Here is a 27,439-nt window from a genome sequence, read left to right on the forward strand (position 1 = left end):
TTCAGGGTATTATTTTCTCACCTGTGGTCATGTTTTTGGGGGGTGGGAGCGAAAAAAATCGAAAATTTTTTTTTCACTATACAAATAAGGTACACCCTAGTTCGTACTGTATAACGATGACTTGAATTTACTCCTTCGAAATATTGCCATAGGCCACCCAAACGACACAAATACCGGAATACGTATAAACTCGACTTGCGGTTGATCGCGAATATCTCCGAAGTATCAGTCGACAAACGGAAGCTTTTTACGCGACAAGAGAATTATTATTACCAAATACTTACCAAAATACGCGCTCAGCGACGCGACCAAGGCGATGGTCGCCAGCGACACATTTTATGTATACGATCTTGAAACCAATTAAAATAATCTGTCTCGATCTCGTTCCCATTATTGGTTTAATGAACCATATTGCGGCAGTTAATGCTACCGCGTGTAATTTTGTCGTCATTTTACTACATAAGTATGGTATTTGGAGGATATGCGCGATATTATGCACTCGTAAAAAGGCGAAAGTGGTGCTGCGAACTGGTCGCTTCGCTGGTGTCGACTTAGCTTTTTTTTTTTTTTGTTTATATAGTATTCCACAGATGGGTACGTCGTCGGTCGTTGGCAAACATCTGACATGGCGTGTGTATAGAAAGTTGTAAAAATGCTAAATGCGATATTGCCTTTTTCTTTGTACCTATGTAATGAAATTGCATCGGTAATAAACGCATTTTTATTGTTAATTGGGACTGGATTGTTGGATTGAGTGCTCGACTGGTATTGAACTTGGTCTTGGGATTTCACTGTCAGATAGATTTTTTTAGCCGGGGTATCATTCGTCGAGTTAGTTGTTCATCTGGGCGTGTTATTGTTATGAAACCAAGTAAGAAGGACGTTGGTACTATGCACGTAGGTGTCTGATGTCTATGTTCGCGAATTTTACTATCTCATGTGACGTGAATGCCCTGACGATGATACGTGAAAAAGTAAGTCTTTACTGTGATTAGTTTTGCTTTTGAATTATCAAAACAGACGTTGAGATTTCACGTCGGAAATTTTTTCAAATAAATTATGCATAAGTATGTCGTGAGGCGTAGCAGTGAAGTGAGTGTTGGTGGTGATTTACTGCAGTGCGCTTATTGTGAGGACGAATTATACCCAAAATATTGAGACAATTGGTGAGAGGATGAGTGTTAATGTAAAATTGTATTTATGATAAAAAGTTTCTTACGATGGAATGGTCTGACGTGATAGTTGCTAATTATAATGAAATCTATGTTCATCAGTTGTGCGCGAAGGGATGACTTTCTACCACGAATTTTGATTTTCCTGAAATTTCTGTTAGAACAAACGTAGAGGAGTGGTGGTTTTAAAATTTTCTAAGTGGGTTTCAATGCAATTTTTGAGCAGAAGAAACGGTTTCCATAACAAAAAGACTTTTCTTCAAAATTGAGGGAGCTAGTGAGTCATAAGTTTCAATGGCTTTTGTTGCCTCTCAAGTTTTTCATTGTTGAAGATGAACCATTTTCTTGAGGTGTTGTTTTTTTGTTCCTCTTCAAAAATTTGGTATTTACATCGTAGTCAATGTTCCAACCAAAAAATGAAAACTCGATTTAAAAATGTTTTTGAAAACTTGAATTTAAAAAAAAATCCTTCAATTTTTTATAATTTTCAAACTTTTTAAATTTTTTTACGGAGAGGTATTTTTGATGAATGAATTTTACTGTTTTTCTTCGCTACCTATGTCGAGCAGGTTACTTGAAATTTGCATTACTTTGTGTATTTTGCTTCAATTTTTGATGAGGAAATTTCTAAAAAATGAAATCCGCATGTAATAGGCAAAATGCCATTCTGACGGATGGTGATCAGTGTGATCACTTCTGGCTACTCACTGGTTAGATTTGAATTGATAGAGATAGCGAATAATTTCCAAAATTTCAACTTTTTTGCTCCCATTTGAGTCATCATTTGTTTTCGAATAAGGTCGATGAATATTCGGAAAAGAAATATTATCGCATCAATTCTCAGCGAATGTAATTACTTCAACCAGCGCGTATTCGTAACGTATTTTTCGATAACGTTACCGCCCACCGGTTTCCTGATCATTCGTTATGCTACAAAAGTTGATAACTCGTTTAAGTGCATCATGTCTCCGAAAAAGTGGTTTTATTATACATCATTTTGACAGTTGCTACTTATAAGAATATGTATATTCATTAAAACTCGCAATCGCTCGATTATGTTTGATTTTTTTCCCCCTTTACACTTTGCAATATTTTAATTATTAGTCGTTTACGATGATTTTACTAAATTACTTTCGCCTGAAATGTTTACGGCAAACGTTTACCCGGTGGAACTGGTTCTTTGTCATTTAGAAAGTCTGCACTTGCCAGTGAAGTTGTGTTGTTTTTTTTCAAACTATCGTCTCGTTTGGGTTTCACTTTTTTGTGGAAAATGTATCGAAAAACTATTGCGTGAACGTGCCTAGTTCGTGGTTGGTTTTTGAAAAATATCGACGATCGATTGCGCGATTTTTGAGTGTACGGTGACTCGAATTGTGGTGAAAATATGAGTGATTCGGGTATCTATATGAATGTGATGCATATGTCATCTCATCAGTGTGCAAAGTATCATCGTAAGAAAGGATATTACGGTCATAATGCGTACGAGAATTTATTATGGTGAGGGTTTTTCATGTTTTCCATCTCCTAGAGTTATAAAACTGATTAATTGTTCTATACGAAATTACGTTTTTATTATGTATTCTTTTGATTTTACGCGCGTATGTAGAAATTAACGCGATCGATTTTTAATTTTTTATGTTACAGTATGGCTCGCACAAATACCAATAATGCTCACAATGCGGCGAAAAATAATAATAACGCCGTTGCATCTGTGCCCCAGGCAACTGTCGTAGTGCGATCCAATACACCTTCGTCGGCCGCTGCCATCAATCAGACTCCTCATAATAATTATAATAACTGCGATGTCGTACGAAATGCCACCAATGTAGCCAATTCCAATCAAACTAAGATTAATGTCATGAACGGCCCGAAGCAACTGCCGCAAATTGTTAATGGTGCTAAACATAATCACCTTGACAACCACTACGATTCAGTTAAGGTATGTAATATTTGGCTTTTCATTATGTTCTAGTGTTATTCAACTTTTGCTTTGCTTTTATTGTCGCGTAACTATAACCAATCGACCACGATGGAGTTTTTCCCATCATCGGTCGTCGTCGTCGTCTTGTTTGGACTTGGACAATGAAACGAATCTGCTTGATATTGTATGAAGCTGAGTCTTTTGGTTTCTACGATCAAACCAAATACCCACCATGCATTTATGATGAGTTCACTGTGTTTTCTAATTGCTCGGAAGTGCTTGGATTTTCGTCACATGGAAGTGCCGGAAATCCCTTCTCAATGAGCAAGTCCGGATAAATTATACAATTTCCTCACTTGCTCAAAGAAATTGGATGATTTCTTGCATGGCTGATGGAAATTATCAAAATTTAATGAAGGGCTTTGAATACTTGTTTTGAAACCCAAATCAGTCAAGTTTCATGCTTTCATCATTTTATTTTGAAATACACGTTTTCAGTATTAGGAAACCGATGCAAGGGAATTTTTTTGAAATCAAATATAGAAAAATTTAACTCGAGTGGCTTAATATTATATTTTTAGATAGGTAATTTTTGTCTTTGTAAAGGTAAGGAGTGTCTTGCCTACTCATGAGAAAAATCATCATAGCCTTGAATTTCCATAAAAAATTCTTCAAATTAGCGATCGTAAAAATTGCTCATTTTTTTGCTTTAAAAAGGCAATGAAAAAGTCACGAAAATTTTGAAAATCCATCTAACTGACGCCCTGACATTGATATTGACCAATTTTGAAATACTTCGCCAAAAGTCGTCAAATTATCGAAAATTGTTTTTTAGTGATATGAACATTCAGGTGGATCGAAGGAAAAACATATCCTGGTCCTAGATTTTGACAAAATTCTTGTAATTCATCTTGAGTTGAAAGTGTCCCATAAAAAATGTGTGACCCCGAGGTCAAGGGGATGGACTGTGGAACTATGGACCCTCGAGGTCGGGTCATTTTCAATTAGAGAGGCAGTGTTTTGAAATTTCACCACATACTTATACTTTATTGTAGAAGATACCCCCCCCCCTTCTACTAAAAATACGATCTTCGAATTTCTACTCTTTTTTAATGCAAAGAGATTATGATAAGAACACATTTTTGGGGTGGGAAACGAGGGTTGGAGTTGGAAAGTTGCAGATCGCAATTATCAAAATTTTTTGATGGTTCAAAAAAAATGAGAAAACTCGTTTTTGAACTCGAAAACTCGATTTATCGTGTCCATATTCGTATTCAGTGAGTCAAGAAACCCCAATCTACATTCTTTGGTGATGATCATTCGCTCAAATTTTCAAACTTGAGTTTTTTTTTGCAGATTTTTTCAATTTAAATAGACTTTGTTGTAATTCAGCAGAAAAAGCAAAAAAAAAAAAAAACACAGAAACCTGAAAATTTACTTGAAATGATCGTTTTAAATAAAAATCACTAAATTCATGAAAATGGAGAAAATGAAATTACAAGAACCTTATTTCATAACTCAAAAAATGTTTCATCCTAAAATTTGTTTACCTTTTTTTTTCAACTTGAGGGTGATTTTTTGCATGAAATTTCTGAAATTTTCTTTTGATTGCTCAACGGTGTAAGAGTTGATGTATAACCTACCGGATACCAGTCAGCAAACTCATTAGATGAATAAGTTGCCTATCTCGACATTGAAGGAGCAGTCATTTGAAGGAAAAAAACACGTTTTACAAGTTTTTGATTTTTGGAACGGATTGCACTGGAGTTTTTGTAAATTAAATTTTTACCTACACAATTATTTTCTTTGAAAAAAATTGAAATTTGATCAAATCGAGAAAAAAAGCCGAAACTTAATTCATCTCTGATGTTTTATCTTTGATGTTTTTGAAGCAGTTTTTCTTGAATACTTTCTGAACGTCATTTCCTAGAGAAAAATCCATCACTTTTGGCGATTAAAAAATTTTACTCTTTACATTTTTGGTCATTCGCAATTTTTCAAAAAAACGCTTGGTTTTCTTGGAAAATGAGTGTCTCTTGTAATTAGTCTAGTATTTAATAATTAGCCGAGATAATCATAAACACGTTGTAAAAATTGTTTATCCGTTCATATTTCAAAATGACCTCAAAATAGTAATTTTTAGTAATTTTTCTACGTAAGAAGCTATTTACTGCTCAAAAACCCTGTTTCTTGATTTTTTAAATGAAATTGAAAAACTCTCATATTGATTATTTATGAAAATTTATTGATTTGTAATTCTCTTTAGATTCAAGGAATGAAATAATTGACAGTTTGAAAGCTCAAATGACTAATAAAAGTTTATTTTCATGTGATTGATCAATTTTTTACCTGTGCAAAATACATCATGCACTGTTGCTCACATTGACCTCACCTGTTCAACTAAAATGAACTGATTTTCTCACTTTAGTGTATGGCGATTCAGCTGATTTTTTGATTCTGCTATTGAACAGAAAATCATCAGATCAAAATTTGTTTAGAATGTAGAATTGTAGAGGCTCGTCTATTTTTATAAACACAGACACACGTGTTCTAAAAAAAAATCGTCTTAAAAATGGTTTGAAGTTTCTTCTAATTTGATGTCCGACAAACACCATACTTTTAGGTTCTGTCTGTTCCCACGATTAAAAATTTTAATATTTGCATCTTTAAATGCATCTTTAGTCACTTGAATGCCGGGGTAGGCAACTTGTTCAGCTTATGGTTTTTCTCAACATTGTCCAATTAATTCAAATCCAACTAATTTGTTATGTTTTTTTTCTTGTAACATGATTTAATAATAACATAAATCGATAGAATAAAAAGCACTTTCAACGTGTTTTGAATTCAAGCAGTTGCTGCAAGATAAGACAAAAAACATTAATGCAAAATCATGTCTTGCCATAATCGAGAAAATAAACATCCGTGTTATTTCTTCGTAAAATGCCCCTTCAAATAACCAAGTATGTGAATGTATCGACTGGTCAATTCATCACTTTACCTTCATCATACATACAAACTGTGCAACTTTCATATCTGCTATTGCTCGCGCCTCGATCCGACCGGATATGCAAATTTATCAACAGGATAAACTCGTGTCGGTATTTCCAAACGGTCTTACAAAGCTCCTTCGTACATAAGTTATGCAAATTTATTAACTTCTCTTCATATTGTTGGATTCTATCGTTGAAAATATGAAACTCGTTTATGCGCAAGGACTACATTACAAACTACAATAAGAATAAGGGTGTTGGAGCAATCGTGTTAGCGGTATTTTAAAAATGGAATTCTATGGCGTAATATTTAGCCAAGTTTTTATATTATTATGGAGCTATTTCAAGGCGGAAAATAGAAGCTGTAGTATGTGAGGGTTTATACGGTGACTCATACTGAAATATGTCTCCTTTCGCTTTTCTTCAACTCGACGTAGCTTTAATGTGATTGTTTTGGGACGAGCTTCGCTTTATTTTGGGTAACTTTATACATTACTACATAGATCTCGGGGAAAACTTACGAAAAGCATTAGGGTTGGGTTTACTTACTTGGTAGAAACGTACAGTAGTACGTACAACTCTCATGTACCTACTCGCGCGGTATTTTTCTTCCAGCTATTCAAATCTTATCGCGAGTACGATTAATAAATGCGAATAAAATGTTACTTATGCAAAATATTGTCATATTTCAAGGTTAGATTTTCTATATCGATTAGGCGTATTCGTCTCTGAAAGAAACAGGTGGTATTGTTTTTAATTCTTCACCGAGATAATCCATCGATGATAAGTCTACTAGTTTTTTTCAAAGCGAGCCTCAAGTTCTTATTCAGATCATTAATTATGCTCGCGTATGCAACCTTGCTCGATGTTGGTACGTTTTGTCTCGGTTAATATTTTTAGCTGCGTCGATAAGAAAGGCGGAAAAACTAAATTTCAAAAATGGCAAACACAACGTGTTACAAATACTCGTACATTACGTGCGAATAGAACGTTAATCACATGTTATAACATTGTTTAGGAAATTGTATACCTACGTGGAGCGAATATATCTTTACCAAATAGTGTAAATGAACTAATAGCCGAGCTATTGTTTTACATTATTTGTAACAACGATTACGAAATGCATGGAAGATGATGGTATATGTGTTGAAATGATATGCTTTCTTTGACGGCGACAACTGACGATGATGTATACTTTTTTTTCTGCAGCCATTCTATTCGCATTTTTGTGTCGAAGAATGCTCTATACCTCGAGCATTTGACGGTGGAATTTTCTAAAGTAAACTCGCTGGTATTTCTCGTGGTAGTATGTTGATGATATAGCTCTTTACAAATTGTTGCCGAGGTATATGAAAAAAAAAAAAAATAGAAGAAAACACATCGTTTATCGGCTTTTGAAAAGCATGAAAGTTGTGATGGAAACGACGTAGGTATCGTATAGTTTACTCCGATGAATGGGAAAATGGGTCGTACATAGTGAATTTTTCACAACTTGCTGTACGGTTTTCCAGTATGATAAAAAATTAACCCAAGTTTCTCGGATAAGGATAAATGATTTCTCATTTAAGATAATGTTGCTATATATTTTTCTTTGCGAACAAATCGTTTATATATAGTTTCAAAAAGTAGTAATTTTGCTATCTATGAAATTGTGCTCGCTCACAGCTAAACAGGATTTTCTTTTTATTTGAACAGCAACATCATCAAAAGAAAAAAGTAATTATTATGGAGACTGTACGAGTATACGAGAGTATACCTATGTAAGAAAATTACTAGTTTACATTACGTACAGTACGTGGGTTTTTTGGTGTAATTATACGCATTGTATGCGAAATAGGATCATAGGTAGCTGTTAGTATGTTATTAAAGTTATATTTTCTTTCTTTTTTTCCAAAAGAGAAAGGAAGAATTTGTTTAAGATACACCCAAAATGGTGAAATTAATCGATTTTAATTTTACCACTGTTATACACACGTATTGTACGGTGCTATACCGTGTACTCGATATTTTACGTGGGCGTAATATTTTGTCAAAACGACACGTACCGAGTTCTAGAATTGGTTAATTTTATAAGTTTATAATCATTATAGATTTATGATCTAAAACAATCTGAAAGCTTTTATACGAGTTTATTGGCGAGAGCTTGAATACTTAAATTTTTTCATTGCTTACTCGATTTATTGCATGCTTCATTAAAAATGGTGAATTATCCGAATTAATCGTGTAGATTAAGTTTCCAGGGTATAGATGAGAGAAGAGAAGAGTCCCAGGGAAGCTATAAGTTTGTCTCGTTCGAGGATCATAATTATAGGCTTTTGAATTCGGAAACTCGAATGTTTTCATTTTTAATAAATTTTTTTTTTTTTAGAGTTGATTAGGGTAATAGAATTTATTGAAAAAACAGGGGTAAAAAGTATTTTGGATTATAACGAAAAATGGGAGTAAGCTTAATTTGAGTAGGAGACTACCCAGAAAAATATCCAGCCTCCGTGTTGTACTGCTGACGATTAAGCTCAAGGTCCTCAAAATAGGGACTTTTTGAAAAAAACTCTTGGGGGTTTTTGGCCAGCTGAGGATTGTGTTATCCATACCCCTCCCCCACTTTACTCAAAAGAGGCATGATTTGAGCTTCTAAACATCTGTGACCTACTGACTTTGTAATTCGATATCGATACCACTTTTAGTCTACTACCAGCAGCAATTTTATGAGGACTGGATTGTAAAAAAATACGATTTATTTTCAATTTTATTGTGGTATTTCTTCCCATTGAAAATCCAATTTTGAAAAAAAAGTGTAGTAATCGAAGTGAGTATGTCAACTTGAGCATGAATTTATACCGTTAGTTTTTCCTGAGCTAATACATATTGATGGTTGATAAATGCCATAAAATTGATAGAAAATCGGGATGTTTGCAAACTGAAACTACATACTTAGCCCTTCTTAAAATGGCTGATCCTTTTGTGAAAAAAAAGGTAGTTTTTGATAATTTTTGTAAAAATGAGGCTTGTTTTACAAAATTTACAAAAAATATGACTTTCCGGATAATTTGGCTAAAAAGCAATATGTATTTCTCTGACAACTTACACAAACGACAAAATTTTTATTGGTAAAAAAACTGGATTTTTAAAACAATTTTAACAAAGGTAGGACTTTTTGCGGAAAAGCAGAGCTTCTTTGAAATTTTGGGGGAAAAATGAACATGATTTACATTTTAGTTGCAAAGATGAATTTTTTTTCCGATTTTGACAAACAACTCAGTTTTTGAACAAAATTGCTAAAAAATTGGAACATTTTCAAGAATTTTTCCGAAAACGAGGTGCCTTAACAATTTTAGCAAAACTAAGACTTTGGACTTTTTTCGACAATTTCAGAAAAATGGACAATATCTTTCCTTCTTTAGACGATCTCGTTAAATATTTGTTTATTCGAGGGGAATCATTTTTAGTTATTTTTTGATTAAATGAGCCTGCTCGTATTCATTACCTTTTAATCGTTCTGATGATTGATCCATTTTTCATAATTTTCTATTATTTTTTTTTTTATGTTTTGAGCATTTTTTGCAGAATTCTGCTCAAACTTCAAAATATGTTTTTTAAATCAACTTTTGGTCATTTTCAAAAATTTTTCTCAACGATTTTTATGCAATATTTGCTCAATGTTACGGAATTTCATCCATTTTTGATACTTTTCTTCATCAATTTTTCCCAAATTTCATTCTTATTCACTTATATTTCGTTTTTTTAAATGGTAATTTCCACTTCAACTTTCAAAAGTACCGACGTACTGTCAGTACTTTTTGATACTTTTTCTGCTTTTGTCCTAATTTTTTATCAAAACTACTGTGAAGCACTGTTGTAATTTTTTCGTCAAACTTTGAAAAATATTGTATTCATTTTCTTCTCCTTTCCAGAATTTTGAGAATTATTATCATTTTTCAATTTCTACGTGTTTGATAAAAAAATCTAAATTTTTAAAGAAAATTTTGATTTTTCTCTCATCTTTTCCTAATAGGTCACTTATGCTTGTTATACATCTACCGAAAAATTTCACTCGATGGATCCGTAGGTATAGAGTTTGTGGAGATAGGAAAGGGAAAGAAGAGGGAAGTAAAGAAATGTTCTTGAAAAACAATGGATTGGCTTTGAAAAAAAAACCACTAGTACACGACCTATCATCATTCATTTATGGTACTTTCGATCGTTTACTTACTATAAATGAATTACATGTCGCTATACGCTTATCAATAACGTAATATGCTCGAGTACTATTTAACATTGAAATAAAAATTTTATGGTAGAAAAATACTTGTAGCAGCAGCAACTGGCAGCTCTCTATGACCGTTATTTTTGCTTATATTAACACTTCTCTCGCAGCTTATTATATGTACGTATTAATTACGCTTTCATAAGTTTTGCGTAATGTTTACACATACATACTGTATGTTATAGACAATACCTCCATGGTATCATCCGAGTTAATGTTTTCGTGACGATTGAATTGTATAGATTTAAAGAGCTCTTTTTCACCTTTACCAGAGAGGTTAACCGCTTTCTATCGTATTTAAATACAAAATGCTTACAGCTTATTGTAAATTAATTGAAAAAAATTCTGCTTTTGTGATCGAAGTTCAAGTACGAGCTGTTTTTAGTCGCTTCCTAGTAATATTTGAAAATTTTCATTTAGTCAGGAAATATTTATTTTTTGATTTGGTTTTTAAATATTGACGATAAGTGAGGTAGATATTTGTGTGGTCAATAAATTGGCACCCATACATACAAGGTGTCCTATCAAATTTCTGCTGTGGTTCGAATTTTATTTCAAGTACCGGTAATACTATAATTGAAACGAGGGGCAGATGAAATGTACGTATCATCATTCTCTTGACCTTACTTCAGACAATTTTTAATTTTTCATCAAGTGAGGTTTCGTAGAAAAATTACCTAGTATTGAATTCCATTTGAAATACTACGTATTCTTACCTATATTTTTTCAGTTTTCAATGTTTCCGATTTTGTCTCAAGACTTCAAGAGCTTTTTTGTTCACTTTGTGTACAATTGAACTTCAGTCAAACTTGAACAATCGTCTTCTTTGAAATTTTCGAAACCTACAATCTCTTAAAATCTCAAAATAGTCACTTTGTTTTTTTTTTGAAGTTTTTTGTTTCTCATTCTCGATTGTATCGAAATTCGAGGATATGGCTAACGTTTGACGAGACACCTTGTGTAGTCGTTCATTACAGTAATTATCAAGTGTTGTTAAGTACGAAAATTGTGTTTACCTGTGTACAAAAGGAGTGAAAAAAAAACTTGTTCTGCCGATAAAATGTGGGTGTTGTAACTGTAATAACAGGATTTTGTTTGGTTTTGCGCGCGTAAGAAGTGCCCAGTACCCACATAATAGCTGAAATAGTAATTGGTAGAATACGTACAAACGTTCGCGAGTGACTCGTATTACCAACGTGCTTGCATTTCCTAGTCGCATATTTGCATGACTTGCAAAAAAATTCTCTCGCTATGAAATCACGTCGACTTATGGGCGTTTTACATTCGCTACTAAATATTTGATCGATAAATCGATTATAATTTTTCATTCAGAGGAAAAAAATTTATTTCAAATTGGTTGTTTGTTATTCACTCGAATAGAACGAGTTATATAATTCAGATCAGTTTTTCTCGGTATTTCCAAGCACTCGTTCGAGAAGAAGGGATTTTTTTTCATTTACTCGTTCAATTGATATTATCGTCCGAATAAAATGAACGAAATCATCCTTGTCGATAGAAATTTTTTAATTTAGGTATTTATATTGTTGCGCGACTTTTGCGCTACACGCGACACCTACTTGGAGTGGGAGCTCCATTTATGGAATGATCATCGTTGTAATTATGGCGTTTCCATTAAATGATAAACATTTGATCGAGGCGATTTTTACCAAGGTCAGAAGGTTAAATACGTATTATTAGGTTTTTATGTTAGTTCAAGTGTTTGGTGTTTATTTTCGGGATGAGAATTGAGAATCCAGGAGTTGTGACGGTCACGAAATACGGTGACCGGTTTTTTTTTCGAATTGTTTTGATCAAATGCACGGTTACGTCATTCGCGGTTAAATAAGGAATGATTTATTGAAGTACTTGTTACAAGTACAGAGGTTTTTGTTGAAAACTTAATGCAGCTGTAGAAAGACACTGTAAATGTCAAAGTCGACAATCGTGACGTCATTGATGTAGCCGTTTACCGATGATTTTTCATAGATGATCTTGAGACTTATTGTAATGTCAATAAGTGAAGAAATTTCGAGAACGAAAAAAATTAAAACAAAGGTACGTGTTTTTTTTATGCGATAAATTGTGAGGATGTGATCACGTGGTGTGAAATTGTTCAGTTTTTTAAGCAGATATAAATCTTGATAAGCAGGGTTCTTTAAAAATGATGGCATTTTTATATGACAATTTAAAAAAAATATTTATTTGATGAGTAATTCGAAAAAAACGTGTGAATATGGTACGAATTTTGGTATTTTATGCATTATTGTCTTTGAGAAAGTGCAACTTGAAAACCAAGATGAATTCTTATTCCCTGATTCTCAGAGCATCTAACTGACCTACAATTAGGCTATCTTTAAGCTTCTGAATTTCGGATTTTTCAAAAATTCAAAAAAGGACATTAAAAATGAAGTTTGAATCTCTTAAAATATTTTCCATGAGGTATATTCACTTTTATCAGTTTTTGAAAGATAGGTACTCACTTGAGAAAATCAATTTTTTAATTTGTTACTCTCAAAAGTGCAGCATGATGGTATGATGGTGCCTTTTACTTTTCATTTTGAATTGTGAGGTCTCAGTTGTAATTAATAAATACTTTTGAATTCTTGTAAATTAATTCAATTTTTATCGCTTTCCTTTTTCAAAAAGCACTGCATTGTTGAACCAAGAAATCATGCTGCCTTTTCCATTCTCAGCATAACCTACAAAAAAATATACCAACACATATGCTACCAACTTGATTTTTCACCGAGAAATAAATTGTCGATTAAAAAAAAACACCTTTGAACAACTTTATGTAAATAGTTAATGGGCAATTCAATTCGTATGCTAAAACGTGATTCGTACGGCAAGTTGTTGGATGGCCGGTCAATTACCATCATCTTTGTTTTCGTCGTGTTGATGAGTAGGCCATATTTTGCACTGACTTCCTCCAGACATTTGAGCAGCACAGACATGAACTCGATACTGGTGACGTGTTTCTCTGCAAAATACCTGCAACATTTTTGAAAAATTTTTATATCATTCGCTTTCTATTTCAAAGGCAGAGATTCACGATTACCATCTCAAAACTGAACTCTAGATAGTTGAGAACGAACATTAAGTCGACACGAAATCGTCAAGTAGTAGTCGCCGAGTAGGTCTTTCTATATCTATACCTTCTATTCGATGTGCAGATACACATATCGATAAACTCATCTCCAGCGAACGTGACGTTATCCAGTAGTCCATAGTTTATAATCGAAATACTAATTCGACATTCGACCGTATAGATGCACATGCTGGTAGAATTCTAGGTATAATATTTTTCAATAGAACTCTGGATCCTATTGATTACTGTCGATAAATGCTGGTTCTGCCATGATGGTAATAGATGTAACTTATTGTGGTGCAGAACTACATAGTACGAAGTACAAACTACTGTAAAGTAGCCTATACCTCTACCTGTAGGAATTCATATGGATATTGGATACATGAACGCGTACGTATAATGCGTTTATCATTGACCCAGAATTACGCGAAGTGAGTGCGTGTGTAGAAAACGCTGCGAGACTCGATTCGCAAACGAACGAATTTATTTGAGCTGTTGATCGTATTATTTTGAGGCTTTTTCGCCTCCAGTTTTTAAATATCCTAATATACATTATATTTTTTGATTTATTAACGAACGTACCAGGTACCTACATTTTGATTGATTTACATGGTAATTAATCATAAATCAACATGTACTTGACTCGATAGTTTTTCAATTTCGGTGGGAAGTGAAGAGGTTGAGCGTTGCTTGTCACTTTGTCTGATTTTCATTCAATCGGTAATGAATCTGTAGAGAAGAAAAATTACCAGATGTTATTGTGATATATTGTTCTCATTTTATTACTTTTCTGGCTAGGCCTGATTGAATTTTATTGACACTCGAAAGTAATCATTTGTTGTTATAAAACTTGATTGTCTTTTGCTGGAATGTTTTTTTAAAAATATTAGTCTCACAAGAGACATTTCCATGGGCCCTTCAGCCACCGGGTTTGTCCTTTTTTTAAAAATCACAATGATGTAGGTACTTTATGGGGTTCCCCTTGACATTGAAAAAAAGTGTTTCAAGTCCAAATTATTCTTTAAAAAATGTCCTGAAATCTTAAAATGTGCGACTGAGCAACTACTCGTATAACTCTGGGAGTCTCCTTTTTTAGTCATATTCTAACTATCAGCATGTTTTGAGGGCACTTCAACGTCAGCGAAAAAAAGTATATTTTTGAACTCAAATTAAAAAAAAAAGTCTTTGAAAATCTGATTTCTGGGTTATATTATTCAGCTATACTAACTTATTTTGAGAACCACTTCCGACGTGAGCAAAAAAAGGTGTACTTTTATGTAGGAAAAATTTCATGTCTAATTCAGGTGTATAACGGGGGGGGGGCGGAAGTTGAGAGGTTTTTCCAAAAAGCTTCATGTTTTACTCGCTTGAAGACTGTTTTCTCCTCGTAAATAATGATTTTAAATTTGGTTCCCCAAATTTATAATTTTCTTTTATAAAGTACGAGTAACGAGTATAATTTAATTGTCTGTGATTCAAAATGAACGCCAGGGTAGATCGAAAAAAAAATTTGTTCGTAGGATTTCGACGAAATTCGGCAGATATACGTTCATTTTAATTGAAAGCCTCCTTAAAAAATCTTAGCTCAGGAAAAGTACGCGAAGGGGAGATACTCGTAAGGGCTGTGAAAAAGCTAGGGGGCTTCTTCGAAAAAGTTGTATATTTTTCGCTCTAGTTCCTACCCAACCAGTTTTGGGAAGCCAATAGATAGCATTTGAGGTTCTGCATCGACCAAAATCCGATACCTACCAACTTTTAGGGTTCTACTGAGTGGCTGAAAATTTGCAAATTATTTATTTTTTAGTGAATTCGTGTTTAGAAAATTTTTTATTTTAAAATATGTATTTCACATCAATTAAGCTAAAACATCGAAAGATAGCATTTATGAAATTGGAAAATTACGTATTTTGGAATTGCTGCGATGCCAATTCATTGTGGTGATTTTTGTAAATTTCAAAAATCTAAAAATCCATTACAACTTTAAGAGCTCTACTGAACGGGTGAAAATTTTCAGATCACTTATTTCTAAATTCGTGTTTTAAAAATATTTTTGTCCCGAATATTACACGTTAATCATGTCAATATCAAAACATTAAAAGATGTAAGTTCTGAGACTAGATTTCAAAAGTTCGAAAAATTTTGATAGCTTATGTTTTTGACAATTTTGACTGTATATTTTTTTTCTTTTTTTTTGGAATTGGAAGTGATGTCGAAAAAAAAGTCAATAGGTACCTAGACCTACTGGTACTAAGAACTTGTTTTCTATTAGCCTAATGGTGAATTTACAAAATTTGGAAATTCAATTTCGTGAGCTTTTCCTCTTCTCTTTCATTCAACAAATTTTTCATCTTTAAGTATTCATCTGTAATTTGTAAAGTGCTGAAAGAAGGGTCGAAAATATCCATTTTTGGAATTTTATGAGCAATTTGGTTTTTATAAAATTATATTTTTGACTTTTTTTTCAATTTTTAAGTGACAAAGTAAACTGGAAAATGTTTCAAATGTTTGTTTGAAAAATTACGAAATTTAGTTCCTATGAATTCTGAAGGCGTTAGCTGGGTAAGTGGATACATTTTTTTCACCATTTGATCGTGAATTCCAGTCGAATTTCACCGAAAAATCGATTCTTTAATACATATTTAAGTTTTTTAAATCTTGGTCGTCAAAACTCTGAAAAAATAAGAATGTTTTCGACGACGATAAAATTCATGTTTTAGCAGCACTTGGCAACGCTGTGCTTACTCGAGGTGTTACATGTTACATTTGCTTCGCTTTCATACGAGTATTCTTTGCCCTCTTCAATGTTGTAGGCATATATTTGCCTTTCCTGAAGTACATTTTCAAACTAATGTGCTTTATTTTTGATTGCTCGTCGTGTTATGCTGTGTATGTAGTTGAAGGAGTGTGCTGTACGAGTAAAAATTGCTCATTCATTCTGTAGGTTATTACGGTTGAAAAATGATTTTCATGAATCCTACCGCTGGGCGCCGATTCGTTAGTGTACCTTCTGAGTACTTGGAATTAGAAACAAGTGTCAATAATTGAATCAAAATATACGTAAGTTGAAAAATATGTTCTATTGTTTAAAATTCTCATCGTGGGTGGGTTCGAGATAAACGATGGAATTTTTTTTCGTTCTGAAAATTTGCGAAGATTCTTGTGCGAATCGATGAAGTAATTAGATTGTGATCTAAGGATGGTACAGTTTGGCCGGTTTACTGCACCTATTGTTGCTTATTACCCATCTTCCAAAGCTGGATGATGGAGTTGGATGGGATCATTAATGATAATTACGATGACGGAGTCCGCAGGAACTTGGACGTTTGATCAAGACGAACGAAAGAATGAATGAAAGAACGACTCGGACCGTACGTAGACGCGGATGCGATGCGATGTGTTTCGCTTAGCGCGAATTTATCTCTCCCACTTTAATCGGCAACCGAATAAGGCAGTTGTTTGTTGTTATTGCTTTGGCATGAGAAAAGTTGCCAGCGAACACGATCGCGCAGCAGTTCGAATTTTGCGGTATTTACGGTTAACCGGTGTGCGTCGTCGATCGCTAATTTTCGTACTCGGTTAAAGCGTATTTCTGTGTAGTACTTTTTAAAAGACTGTTTGACGGTTTGCTCGAATGATTTTTCCAATTTGTTGTTTTTTTTTTCTGGTGAACTATCGAGTATTTGATGGTATGTGTCCGCGTAATTAAAGGGGACGTGGCCGGAAGTGTTTATTCGGATTGACGGCGCGGATCTGCCGAGTTGAATTTTGGTTTCTTAGTGTTACCGGTGTTGTTGGTTTTAGATTTTTTTTCTCAATATTTTCTTCGCTTTTACCATCGAGTAGATTCTCGGGCAACACAACATGACAGCCACCGCAGCGGCTATAAAACGACTGGACGATCTGTTTCAAAACATACGTTTGGATGAGCAGACTACCAAAAGCTCGCCGAAAAAGTCAAGTACGGCGGAAAGAGTACATTTCAATCCGATCGTAATTACCAAAGATTGCGATATCCATGGCAGGCGAAATTCGTCAAATAGAAGAGGTTCGATCGGTCCTCGACGCGAATCGATGCCTTCGGGCTTGAATTCGATGCCATTCAGAAGGCGAGAATCTTTGGTATTCGGGTCGAACGGCAACGGCAGTCAAGATTTATGCCATCCTTCGGGTTTTGCATCTACTTTGCGTAAAGATTCGCACGGATCTATGGGATCGTTGAAACGGAACGTGAATTTCAAAAAAGACTCTTTCAGCATCCTAGGCAGCACCCAACCTACCAAAAGGGATTCGTATACGCCGGTCGGAGGCAATGCCAAAGCTATGAATGGCAGTCTGAAACGAGACTACGTTAATAACACCCTTCGAAAGGATTCCCTTATGTCGAGGAGATTCTCAACCGATTCTTTGGATTCGGTTAGACGCAATTCGTGGGATCCGAATAGACGCGAGTCTTCCGGCAGTTCGGCCGGATTCGACGATCCTATATGGGAAGAGAGTAATCATTTCGCTGACGAGGTACGTGCATCATTTTGAACACTTCTTTTTCATCGCCATCGCCGGTTGTAATCACAATAGCGATAGCCTCGCACTCGCAGTATTCTTGACTCGATGTGGCAGTACACATATCTATCTGTGTACCTGTAATACCTTATAAAATCATTATACTTACTCGTTTATAAGCACGGTGAACCGGTTTACCTAATTCGCGCGCCTTTTAATTATATCTTCAATGGCGGTTAAGATTTACTATACGTTTAAGGACCTTTTGAGATGCATAGATATTCCTACGTTCGATCGCTGCTGGATTAACCGTTATCTGTAACATTATGCATATACTTATAGGGATGATACCATTGTACCGATGTATAGCTTGAAGGAATTGGCCCCATTACCGGAGATCATGTTTATTTTAGTAGTTGCATCTGCATCGTGATGTATAATACTTTCTGCCATACTGTTGTGCTGCGGTTTGGTTTGGCATAGGAATTAATACGACGATGAGCTATTGTTTTTACCGCAATAACGTGTACTATACGTACGTAGAGGTTATGTACGAAAACCGGATTTCGAAAGTAATCTACAAAAAGCTTCCTATGTTATACTGTCTATCCTTGAGTCGACATATCGTCTGACCCATTAAAATTGGCGCGAATAAATTCCGCGTTCGCTGCCGCGTGCTCCACGCTGGCGCACGTAAACTTACGACGACATTTTGCGATAATTTATTGTACGTTCGTAATTTTACGTATGGAATTGTTCGTCAAGGATTTCTCTTTGCACATTCGCGTTCATAGAGAGATAGATATGGTGTAAAACTATACTCAAGAGGTCGTATATTACCGATTAGGAGACAGACGTGGAGAGAAAGAGAAAAAAAACTCGTCGATGGCCCCGAAATATACGCTTCTAGAGGTATATGTGCAGCTACTCGTAGATACAGTATGACACAAAAGTATCCACAGGGCCGAGTTGGAGTTACTGGTTGAATGAGAAAAAGGTATTTAACGAAAGATGAATCCAATGACGTTGAGTTTTCATTTTGACGAAGATCTGTAATTGCAGCGTTGAAAATTTTTGGCCCACATCCAGGATGTCGAGGGTTTTGAGTGAAATTAATTCGCAATATGAATATAACACAATACAAAGATGATGCATTTTTCAAACCGGTTCAGCGGTTTGCAACTGGTTGTTGACAATTCTTCCGAAAATTGAGATACTAAACAAATCTTGTTGGAAATTAATCAGTTTTCATTACGCTTCATTCTTCGTGTATTTCACAATGTTTTGGCGGTATCATTGAAAAAAGTCTGCAATATTCATGACCTACCTAGTACCTACCTGAAACTGACAACGAAAGTATCCCAACCGACAGTAAATTTTTTAAACCAGACACCGTTAAATCGAAATAGCATATACAAAAATATATTATCAGCCAAAGTTTCAGGTGCTAAAGTGCATTTTTCGATTATTGGTGAATTTTTAAAAACCAAATTTGGGCCAAAAATATAAAAATATAAAAAAGCTTCGCGAATGCTTTTCACACCAGATTTCCTCATCGCCGACTTACATAAAATCCACTATCAGACCACTTCTTCAGTAAATATTTTTTCAAAGTTGGAGGGATCTTTGCTTTTCAACGAAAACTAAGTAAGTATCCTTTCGAAAAAATGAAATAAGTAAACAAATTTGTGAAGCATGAAATTTTTTATCTCAATGTGAGGTGCCATTGATTTTGGTCTAGAAGACTTTGTTTTTTGAGGATCACTACTTGGTATGCTGTTGTGTTCACTCAATGAATTGAAATTTCTTGCATTCTAGCACTAGTTTTGGAAACCTCCTCTCATTTTCCACCTTTCTTCTAAAGAAACAAAACCAAGGATCTGAAGTCGGTGGTGAAGGCCGGATGGCCTCCTTCCTGTTCAGTGGAAGTTTTCCAGGAGCCGGAAGGCACTTTAGTTTAGGAACTGTAGCTGAATACATTTCAATCAAAAATTAAGGACTCGAAGCTAGAACTAGAGTTAGAGAGACCTAATCCTTTTCCTCATGGCTCTTGAACAAAGCTCGAGCAAATCATCTCGTTACCTTTCTTCCATCTCAAGGTATTCTAACATGGGCACTACTTTTTGTATCACACTGTACCGTATGTGATACAGTACAGCCTGTGTATGGTGACAAATTTTGTGTACCTTGTATTATCAAGTGTACTACATAATAATTGATATACGAAGCGTGACTTCGGAGAGCTGAGAGCTATCGCTGTTCGCAGCAGTGTCAAGCATTATGATACGTATATCTGCTTCTCTGTCTGGTATAGGCCAGTTCGCCGAGCATATTTGGAAACCCATTTAATGCTGCATACTCTCGACAATGAAGCATTGATATGATATGTTTTGGCCGCCAGCAATAAGTTAAGTACTCGCTATATCCAATCCAATGCATACATATACGAGTCAGGCGTTTTATCTCCAGTGGCATAACTCGTTCGCGTTTGGTTGCGTATTATGTCCTCGCGAACTGGCAGTCAGGCAGTCGCAGCTTGCGGTTCAGTAACTTTCTGGAAGGAGTGACCTTTACCGGAGTACACGTCACAGCAGCCGTGTACTTTTCGTATTTCATAGTGTATCTTTCTTCGGAATACGTTGACCTGGTGTGTTGGCGCACGTGGTCGCCGTATACTTTCGAATTTTTCGACGCCTTCGGTCGCGAAAATAATAACTGAAACGAAGATGACTGCATTTTGCGATGAAATGGTGGTGCGTGGTTCGAGTGAAGTATACACATAAAGAGGAAGTTATCCATCATGAGTGTACCGGTTAAATATGTATCATATCTACCGGGTAAAATCATCCGAATATTACACTTTTTACCAGAAACGATCCATTTTTAATTGAATCTGTGTCATTAAATGACATTTATAACGGATACGTCTATAAAACGCGTACTCTCGGTGCATGTGCGACATATACGTACGTAGACGTACCCGGTGTTCGCGTGTAGTATGTACTTCGAGATTTAATTCGTTCATGTCTCGTGTGCATATAAACCAATGAAAAATAATAATATCTTGTAACAACCTACAAAAAAAAACCTCCATTTATAAAATCCTCGTTCATATATCGACTAATGGAAAGAGAAAATATCATTTCGATTTATTAGTAATTAAAATCATTAGTATAACCGAGCGTTCTTATTGAAAAATCATTTTTCAACGCTCCATAAACTTACTCGTATATTACGTTAGTTTTATCGGCTCGAAAATCCGCCATTAATTTTTTTGCCAATTTATTAATTGATGCGATATGCGATATGCGATTTCGAAGCTTCATTTTTATTCTTCCTGAAAGTAGAGGAGAGGCAGAAAGAAAGGAAGAATTGAACGTAACACTTATCGAGGATGTATTCATTGCTGCTTATCTCAAATTTTTGAAGCATTAAAGATGAAGATTTGTATTATGATTTTAGAGGTGTTCAATAAGTACCTACCTATATATTTAGATTGTTGAACATGATTTCACATAATTTTATTGAAAATATGACCAAAACTAAGAGATCTGAATCTCCGACTCTTTTCCTAAATTTTCCTCTATTATTTTTTTTTTTTGAAAGATTTTGTAAATTTTTCCTTTTTTATCAAAAAATCTGAAAAATCTCGAATACAAAATACGAAAACTTTTCACTAAGAAATTCTCAAAAGCTACAGTTGAAAATTCAAATTCACGTGTCTGTTTCGCATTTTCAAACCTGTCAGTGTTCTTCCATTTCTCTAAATGCTCTAAAATCATAAGGAACTCTGAAACCAAATTCTCGAAACATTACGAAATTGCTATTTTGTCGAATCAGTTCCCATTCATCAAGACGAGTACTTACCTATATCAGAAGTGAACATTTTTTTGCAATAAGTAATTATTATTTTTCTCTCTCTCTTTCTTCAAAACATCCATTGAGTTTCTGTTGTAACATCAATAGTATGCAGCAATGTATCATCAGCAAATCACGTACGTGGGTAGGTATGTACTAGGTGGATGATATTGTTCAGGTTGAATAGATGCTATTGTGGTAATGTGTACGATGAAATCTATGGTTATTCCTTCGAAAATAAGACAAAGAAAAAAAACAACAACAACCAGACACGTTTAAAATTCAAGAAATCAAACGCCAAAATCAACGAATAACTCGTATTTCGTAATTTTTCATCGTCGTCATCCGCTGTAGCTAATGTTTCACTGTTTCTTATAATAAGTATACGTATTTTACCGCACATTTTAATAATAAGTGTTCGAATAAAACTCAATGTGGAGTATTAAAAGACCGATATCGTAGATAAAAAACATTTGTATGTTGTTCACGTTTTACTTTATGGTCTCGTGGACTCTTTCGGTTACGAGTTATAATTTTTTTCCTGTTATTATTAAAACGATTAACCCATTTGGTGAGGGGTTTTAAGAAGTACTCGTACTATACCAGAAGGTTTTTTCTCAGTTTTAGAAATACGTTCACGTAGATTGAAGAGTCACGTTTTTTCTTTTAGGTACGTTATAAATATAAGAATTAAGACGAAAGTACGACTACAAGAAAAAAGAAAAAAAAATCGATTTACTTAGCGCTTAGTTTTATTAAAAGTACATTCAAAATGGAGTATATGTTTTTTACCATTAGTATGTAGTAATTTAAAGTTATACGATACATTCCGAACGCGGTTACTCGGATAGGTTTTTGAGTTTGAATGAGAAAGATTGATAGCATTTTTCGATATTCTAGCGAATTCAAGTGCCAAGGTGTTTCGTACGCGGCTTCAGCTATTTCATCGTTCTGTAAAAAAAAGTTCAGAATTTGAAAAAGCATTCAAGTTATGAGAAAGTATGTAAAAGCAAAATATCGATGAGTATATGTAGTTTGTTTATATTGGAATGAATGTGATTCAATTTGACCGGTTTTATGATTTTTATGGGAGGGAAGGTAGCAGTGGCGTAGCCAGGATTTTCTCAAGGAGGGGGCAAAACCAGATTTTTAGGCATGAAAAATCGAAATGAGGGGTAATTTTCTGGAAATCTATTGTAATGTGTGGTGATTTCATGATTCGCTCGAGCGAAAATTTTTGGAAAAAATGGGTCCAAACAACGAAAAAACGTCCATTTTTGCATGTTTTCTTTCAAATTTTCGCTCTCAAGGGGGGGCATGGCCCCCTTCGCCCTCCCTTGGCTACGCCACTGGAAGGTAGAGCTTTCTTGAGCTCGAGCTGAGGAAGAGATCGGGACCCAGATGAGGCCATTTCATCATACCTCCATGAAAATCTCAAAAAAATGGAACTTTGGCAGATAAATAGATTTTGAATGAGTGAACAGCTTGCAAAGGTTCCCATAGTTGTATTTGACTTTTCGAAAATACAGAACAAACACTTTCGAAGTCTGTCCAGTCGATTTAAAAGATCAGAATTTATCTTTGATGCACAAATTTTAATCTATAATAATTCAAAATGTACCTTAAAACCAGTCTTACTTTAGATGCATTATTATTATCAAAGTATCGTTATTAAAAACTGCAGAATGTAGCTGTGAAAATAATTACCATTCGTGTCATGAAATCAGCACCGTAGCAGAATAGTAAAAATACTATCAATATTAGTACCAGAACTGCGCCCATTTTCATTTGAAATATGAATTGACCAGCTTCCTAGTTAGGATTTTTCAAAGTACATTTTAACATGAAAAAAGAGAAAAAAAATTGAATAGGTATGAATGAATACATCAAAGAAAAATATTTCCTCTTAGCAAAACATGTTTGAGATTCGCGTAAGTTGGGATGACAATAAGATTCAAAAGAAATCAATTTTGAAATCATTTCATTTCTCTTCTTCCCTTCAAAAAAATCGTTCATTTGGGTCTGAAAATAAAATCCACGTGTTTTCATCCTACTTAAATTTTTCGAATTTTCGTGAATTTTCAAAATTTCAGATTATCCATTATATGTTTTTTGAAAATGTCAAGATTTGAATCGAACTGAATGTTCAAAAAGTACCATAGTAATTGGGGGGGGGGGATTTTTCTGTAGCTAGAGTCAATTCCGTTGTGAATGGAAATTGTTTTGATCATGCTGTCCCAACTTTTTACAAAATTCCAGGGATGTTTCTTTCCCAATCAGATTTTTGGAAAATTGAAGGGCAAAACTTTCAAAGTGTTCGCAAATTACGTACATCAATGAAAAGAGAAGAAAACGAGGAGTAAGTGTGAATTTGTAATATTACTGAACAAATACGGATGAAAAAAAAATTGTCATCCCTGACTTTTATGAAATAAGAAAACAAGCGTACCATTTGTGACATTCCCACGAAGTAGAATATGCAAAATACTCCAATGGTGTAAATTCCAGTCAGTGTGGAGCTAATGATTGAACGATATATAGGAACGATAGTTTGCGCAATGCTACGTTACGAGTAAAAAAAAAAAATAAAAATAAAAATATGATAGTAAATAATTGATGGAGATAAGTAAAATATTGTTCGAAATGAAAACGTATTTCAATATTTTTAAATATTCTCACCGGAAAATGAATTGATAGTCGCGAATAACTTGGACGAATTCGTCGCGTATGATTTTATCGTATAGGTACGTGACGTAAATCTTTTGACTTGTAATGACGTTGATTTTTTAGTTCGGCCAAAACGTCGATGGTTTTATAATACTCTTCCGATATATCGGTCATGTTACGAATACGTCGGATTATGCGACGATGGCACAAACGCAGGTATATTTGCGTAAAGAGGTAAAAAAGCGAAACACTCTCGAAAATGAAAACCCCAATTATTACGCTCGCGTAGGCGGTTATGTTAATTAGCAAGTACTTGGCGTAATTGTCGACGTGAAAACAGAGGAAAGTGACGGGAAAATGGTTTTCACCGTGTTCGTCGCAGAAATACCAAAACGGCATAATGTACGCCAGACTGTTGCGGAATCCGATGTCGACGAACAATGGTATCATGGTCGGAACGCACAAACAAAACAGGAAAAAAATATTAAAAACGAAAACCGAAGGCACGATGGTTACGCAGAAATCAGCCATTTTCGTGGTCATCTGCAGGTCGCCTTGGTATCTGGCATGTGGCTGAGAAGGTTGCCGATGCTGCAGCAGCGAGACGAACTGCACGACGGAGTCTTTGTGAGTTTTCATGATCCAGTGGTATCTGAGGAAAAGTACATAAGCCACGCATTCCGAAAACAAGATCTCTATTCCGGTTGTATTCACGAAACCGATAACGCACCCGAGTACGCCGAATATGTATACCGACGTGATACACGACGATATCGTTATTTCCATTCGACGTGTGTGCGAAATTCCGCCAAAAAAACATTGTATATTCAAGAACGTATCCAAACAGGCGAATTTTTCCACCGCTTTGCCAGAGACGAATGCTAAGAATACATTTGAACCCATCGTTATGAGCTTACGGTGTGTTTTGCGTAGTGCTAGTGATCAAAATTATGCCGAGGTGGATTCCATTGGTTATGAAACGAAGCTTAAGTTAATGTTGTTTGTGATATACGCTTCTACTTTTCTCTGCATAATGTATCGGAAAACTTTTAAAAACTGTTTGTCTTTACGTAATGGGCATCATCATCCATACAAATATATGAATTTGAGTATTGAATTATGTATCATGTTGAAGTCGCTCTTCTTGAAAACTTCTGGTGGTTTTCCTCCAAACATGACGTGCGACAGTCCAAGAATCAAACTTTTTACTTATATGTATTGCGGGAGTGGTGGGATATTTTTGTAAAATATATACGTGGTGTTCGAAATTTTTGAAAGAAATTTTTTTTAATGATATACCCGCTGTCGAACATCTACGTAAATTCAGAAAATGTTTTATTCAAAACAAATTTCACATTTTTCACTTCTACACCTCTGAATTGGCGTTTCACCATGATCTCGTTGTCCTTTGATTGTCTGAAGTCAGTTGAGACGCCAGCTAAACAGATACGGTAGTGGTAGTAGTAAAGTTATGGTTTCATGATATCACATTTCAGTCAAAAAAGCCAAAAGGCGGGATTTGATGAACATCTAATAAATTTTTGAAAAATTGTGTCAGAAAATATATTAAGATGTTTGAGTAATGGAAAAATACTTGGTGTCTTAGTAAAGGAGAGGTTTTCTGTCCTAAAATTACACGCAATTCTCACTAAGTTCTTGTTTTCATTTATTCGAAGTGACATGCCCTTCGAATTGGTTCACTTTGGTTAAAAAATGAGATTTTCAAAAATTTTCATTTTGTAAAAAATATTTTATTTTTGAAACTTAGTGGTCATTGTAAGACTGAGGAGTGCTCTATCAAAAAATTAAGGCACATAATAAACATAACAAACGATATTTCGCATGATCTTAATTTTTCCCCTTAAAATTTGATCAAGATTGGGGGGGGGAACACAGTGTACCAGATTGAAATTCAGAGTAGAAATGGCGTAGGAACAAAACTGTGTACCTGTCAAAATTGTTGGGTGAAAAATTCCTCAGAAGGTTTATTAAAAAATACAAGCAGGGGACGCTTATCAGGAAGTCATTCCAAGCAGCTTTTCGCAAAAACATTTTGCGTGCCAAAAATATCTACTTCTTCATTACCCAATTGCCCACACTGTAAATATGAGACAAGTTTTCTAAAATACAGTTTCTTGGAAAAATGTATACTCATATTAAACTGAAATGCAATATTCGCCATTCGCGTGTTTATCTTGTATATCTGGTTTGCGATGTATGTACTTACTGAAACAATTATTACTAACCAGGTTGGGTAAATTTCTTGGTGTAGGTAACGTGAGGAGCGCAATTCGTTTAAATAGTGATTCAGATTTAATACCAGGTGTAAAAATATGTATTACCTACTCGTATTGCAAATTAGTCTCGAATTACACGTAGGTTTGTTTCGACTGACTGAGATAATAATGGAAAAATTTTTCAGTTATGACGCAACATGATTCTTTCTTTAAAGAATTTTACAATTTGTTGAACTGTGCGATTATAAAAGTATTTTATGCGAATATAATGATGATAAGACGACGTTATAATTTACTCGTCTCGTTTTATGTATTTAAATTGAAAAATAAATACTCGTATGCGTAGTTTTGTTTGACTCTGTTGAAATGGATTTTAGAAACGAACATTAATGAGGTAGATCAATTCTACTAAAAAAACAGAAAGAAAAATTTGAAAACCGGCGAACTAAACAAGTAAATTACAAAAACTTTTCGCTGTTATTGTACCATGAATTTTGAAAAATTTATGATTTTTCCAAAATATACCCACCATACAATCATTACCATTGTTCTATTTTTAATAGGAAAGTGTTTCAAGTTATTCAAAAAAATCGTCAAAATATTTAACTTTTTTCCCGCAGGTACTCTGCCACGTAAGCATTTACTAGATAATTCGGTATTGTCGGTAGAAAAAAGTAGTAATTTCGTAGGTGTGCCATGTTTACCTTGTGTCGATATTTCGTCCATCTCACACATACGTACG

At 34.6% G+C, this 27,439-nt stretch overlaps 1 protein-coding gene across 7 annotated transcripts in view; it reads left to right on the forward strand.

Annotated features, from left to right (window-relative positions):
* Positions 1-27,439, forward strand: part of LOC135840688 (WD repeat-containing protein 47) — a 79,984-nt gene that overhangs the window by 21,027 nt on the left and 31,518 nt on the right. For 3 of the 7 annotated variants that reach the window (XM_065357324.1, XM_065357325.1, XM_065357323.1), the window contains exon 3: positions 2,817-3,111. In XM_065357324.1, the coding sequence (XP_065213396.1) occupies positions 2,817-3,111 (295 nt within the window). Of the gene's footprint in view, positions 1-848; positions 975-2,541; positions 2,670-2,816; positions 3,112-12,339; positions 12,403-16,853; positions 17,951-27,439 lie in introns of those variants that run through there. The other 4 variants (XM_065357329.1, XM_065357328.1, XM_065357330.1 and 1 more) reach the window with 4 other exon arrangements.

Source organism: Planococcus citri, chromosome 3 (assembly GCF_950023065.1).
Source record: "Planococcus citri chromosome 3, ihPlaCitr1.1, whole genome shotgun sequence".
Taxonomy (NCBI): domain Eukaryota; kingdom Metazoa; phylum Arthropoda; class Insecta; order Hemiptera; family Pseudococcidae; genus Planococcus; species Planococcus citri.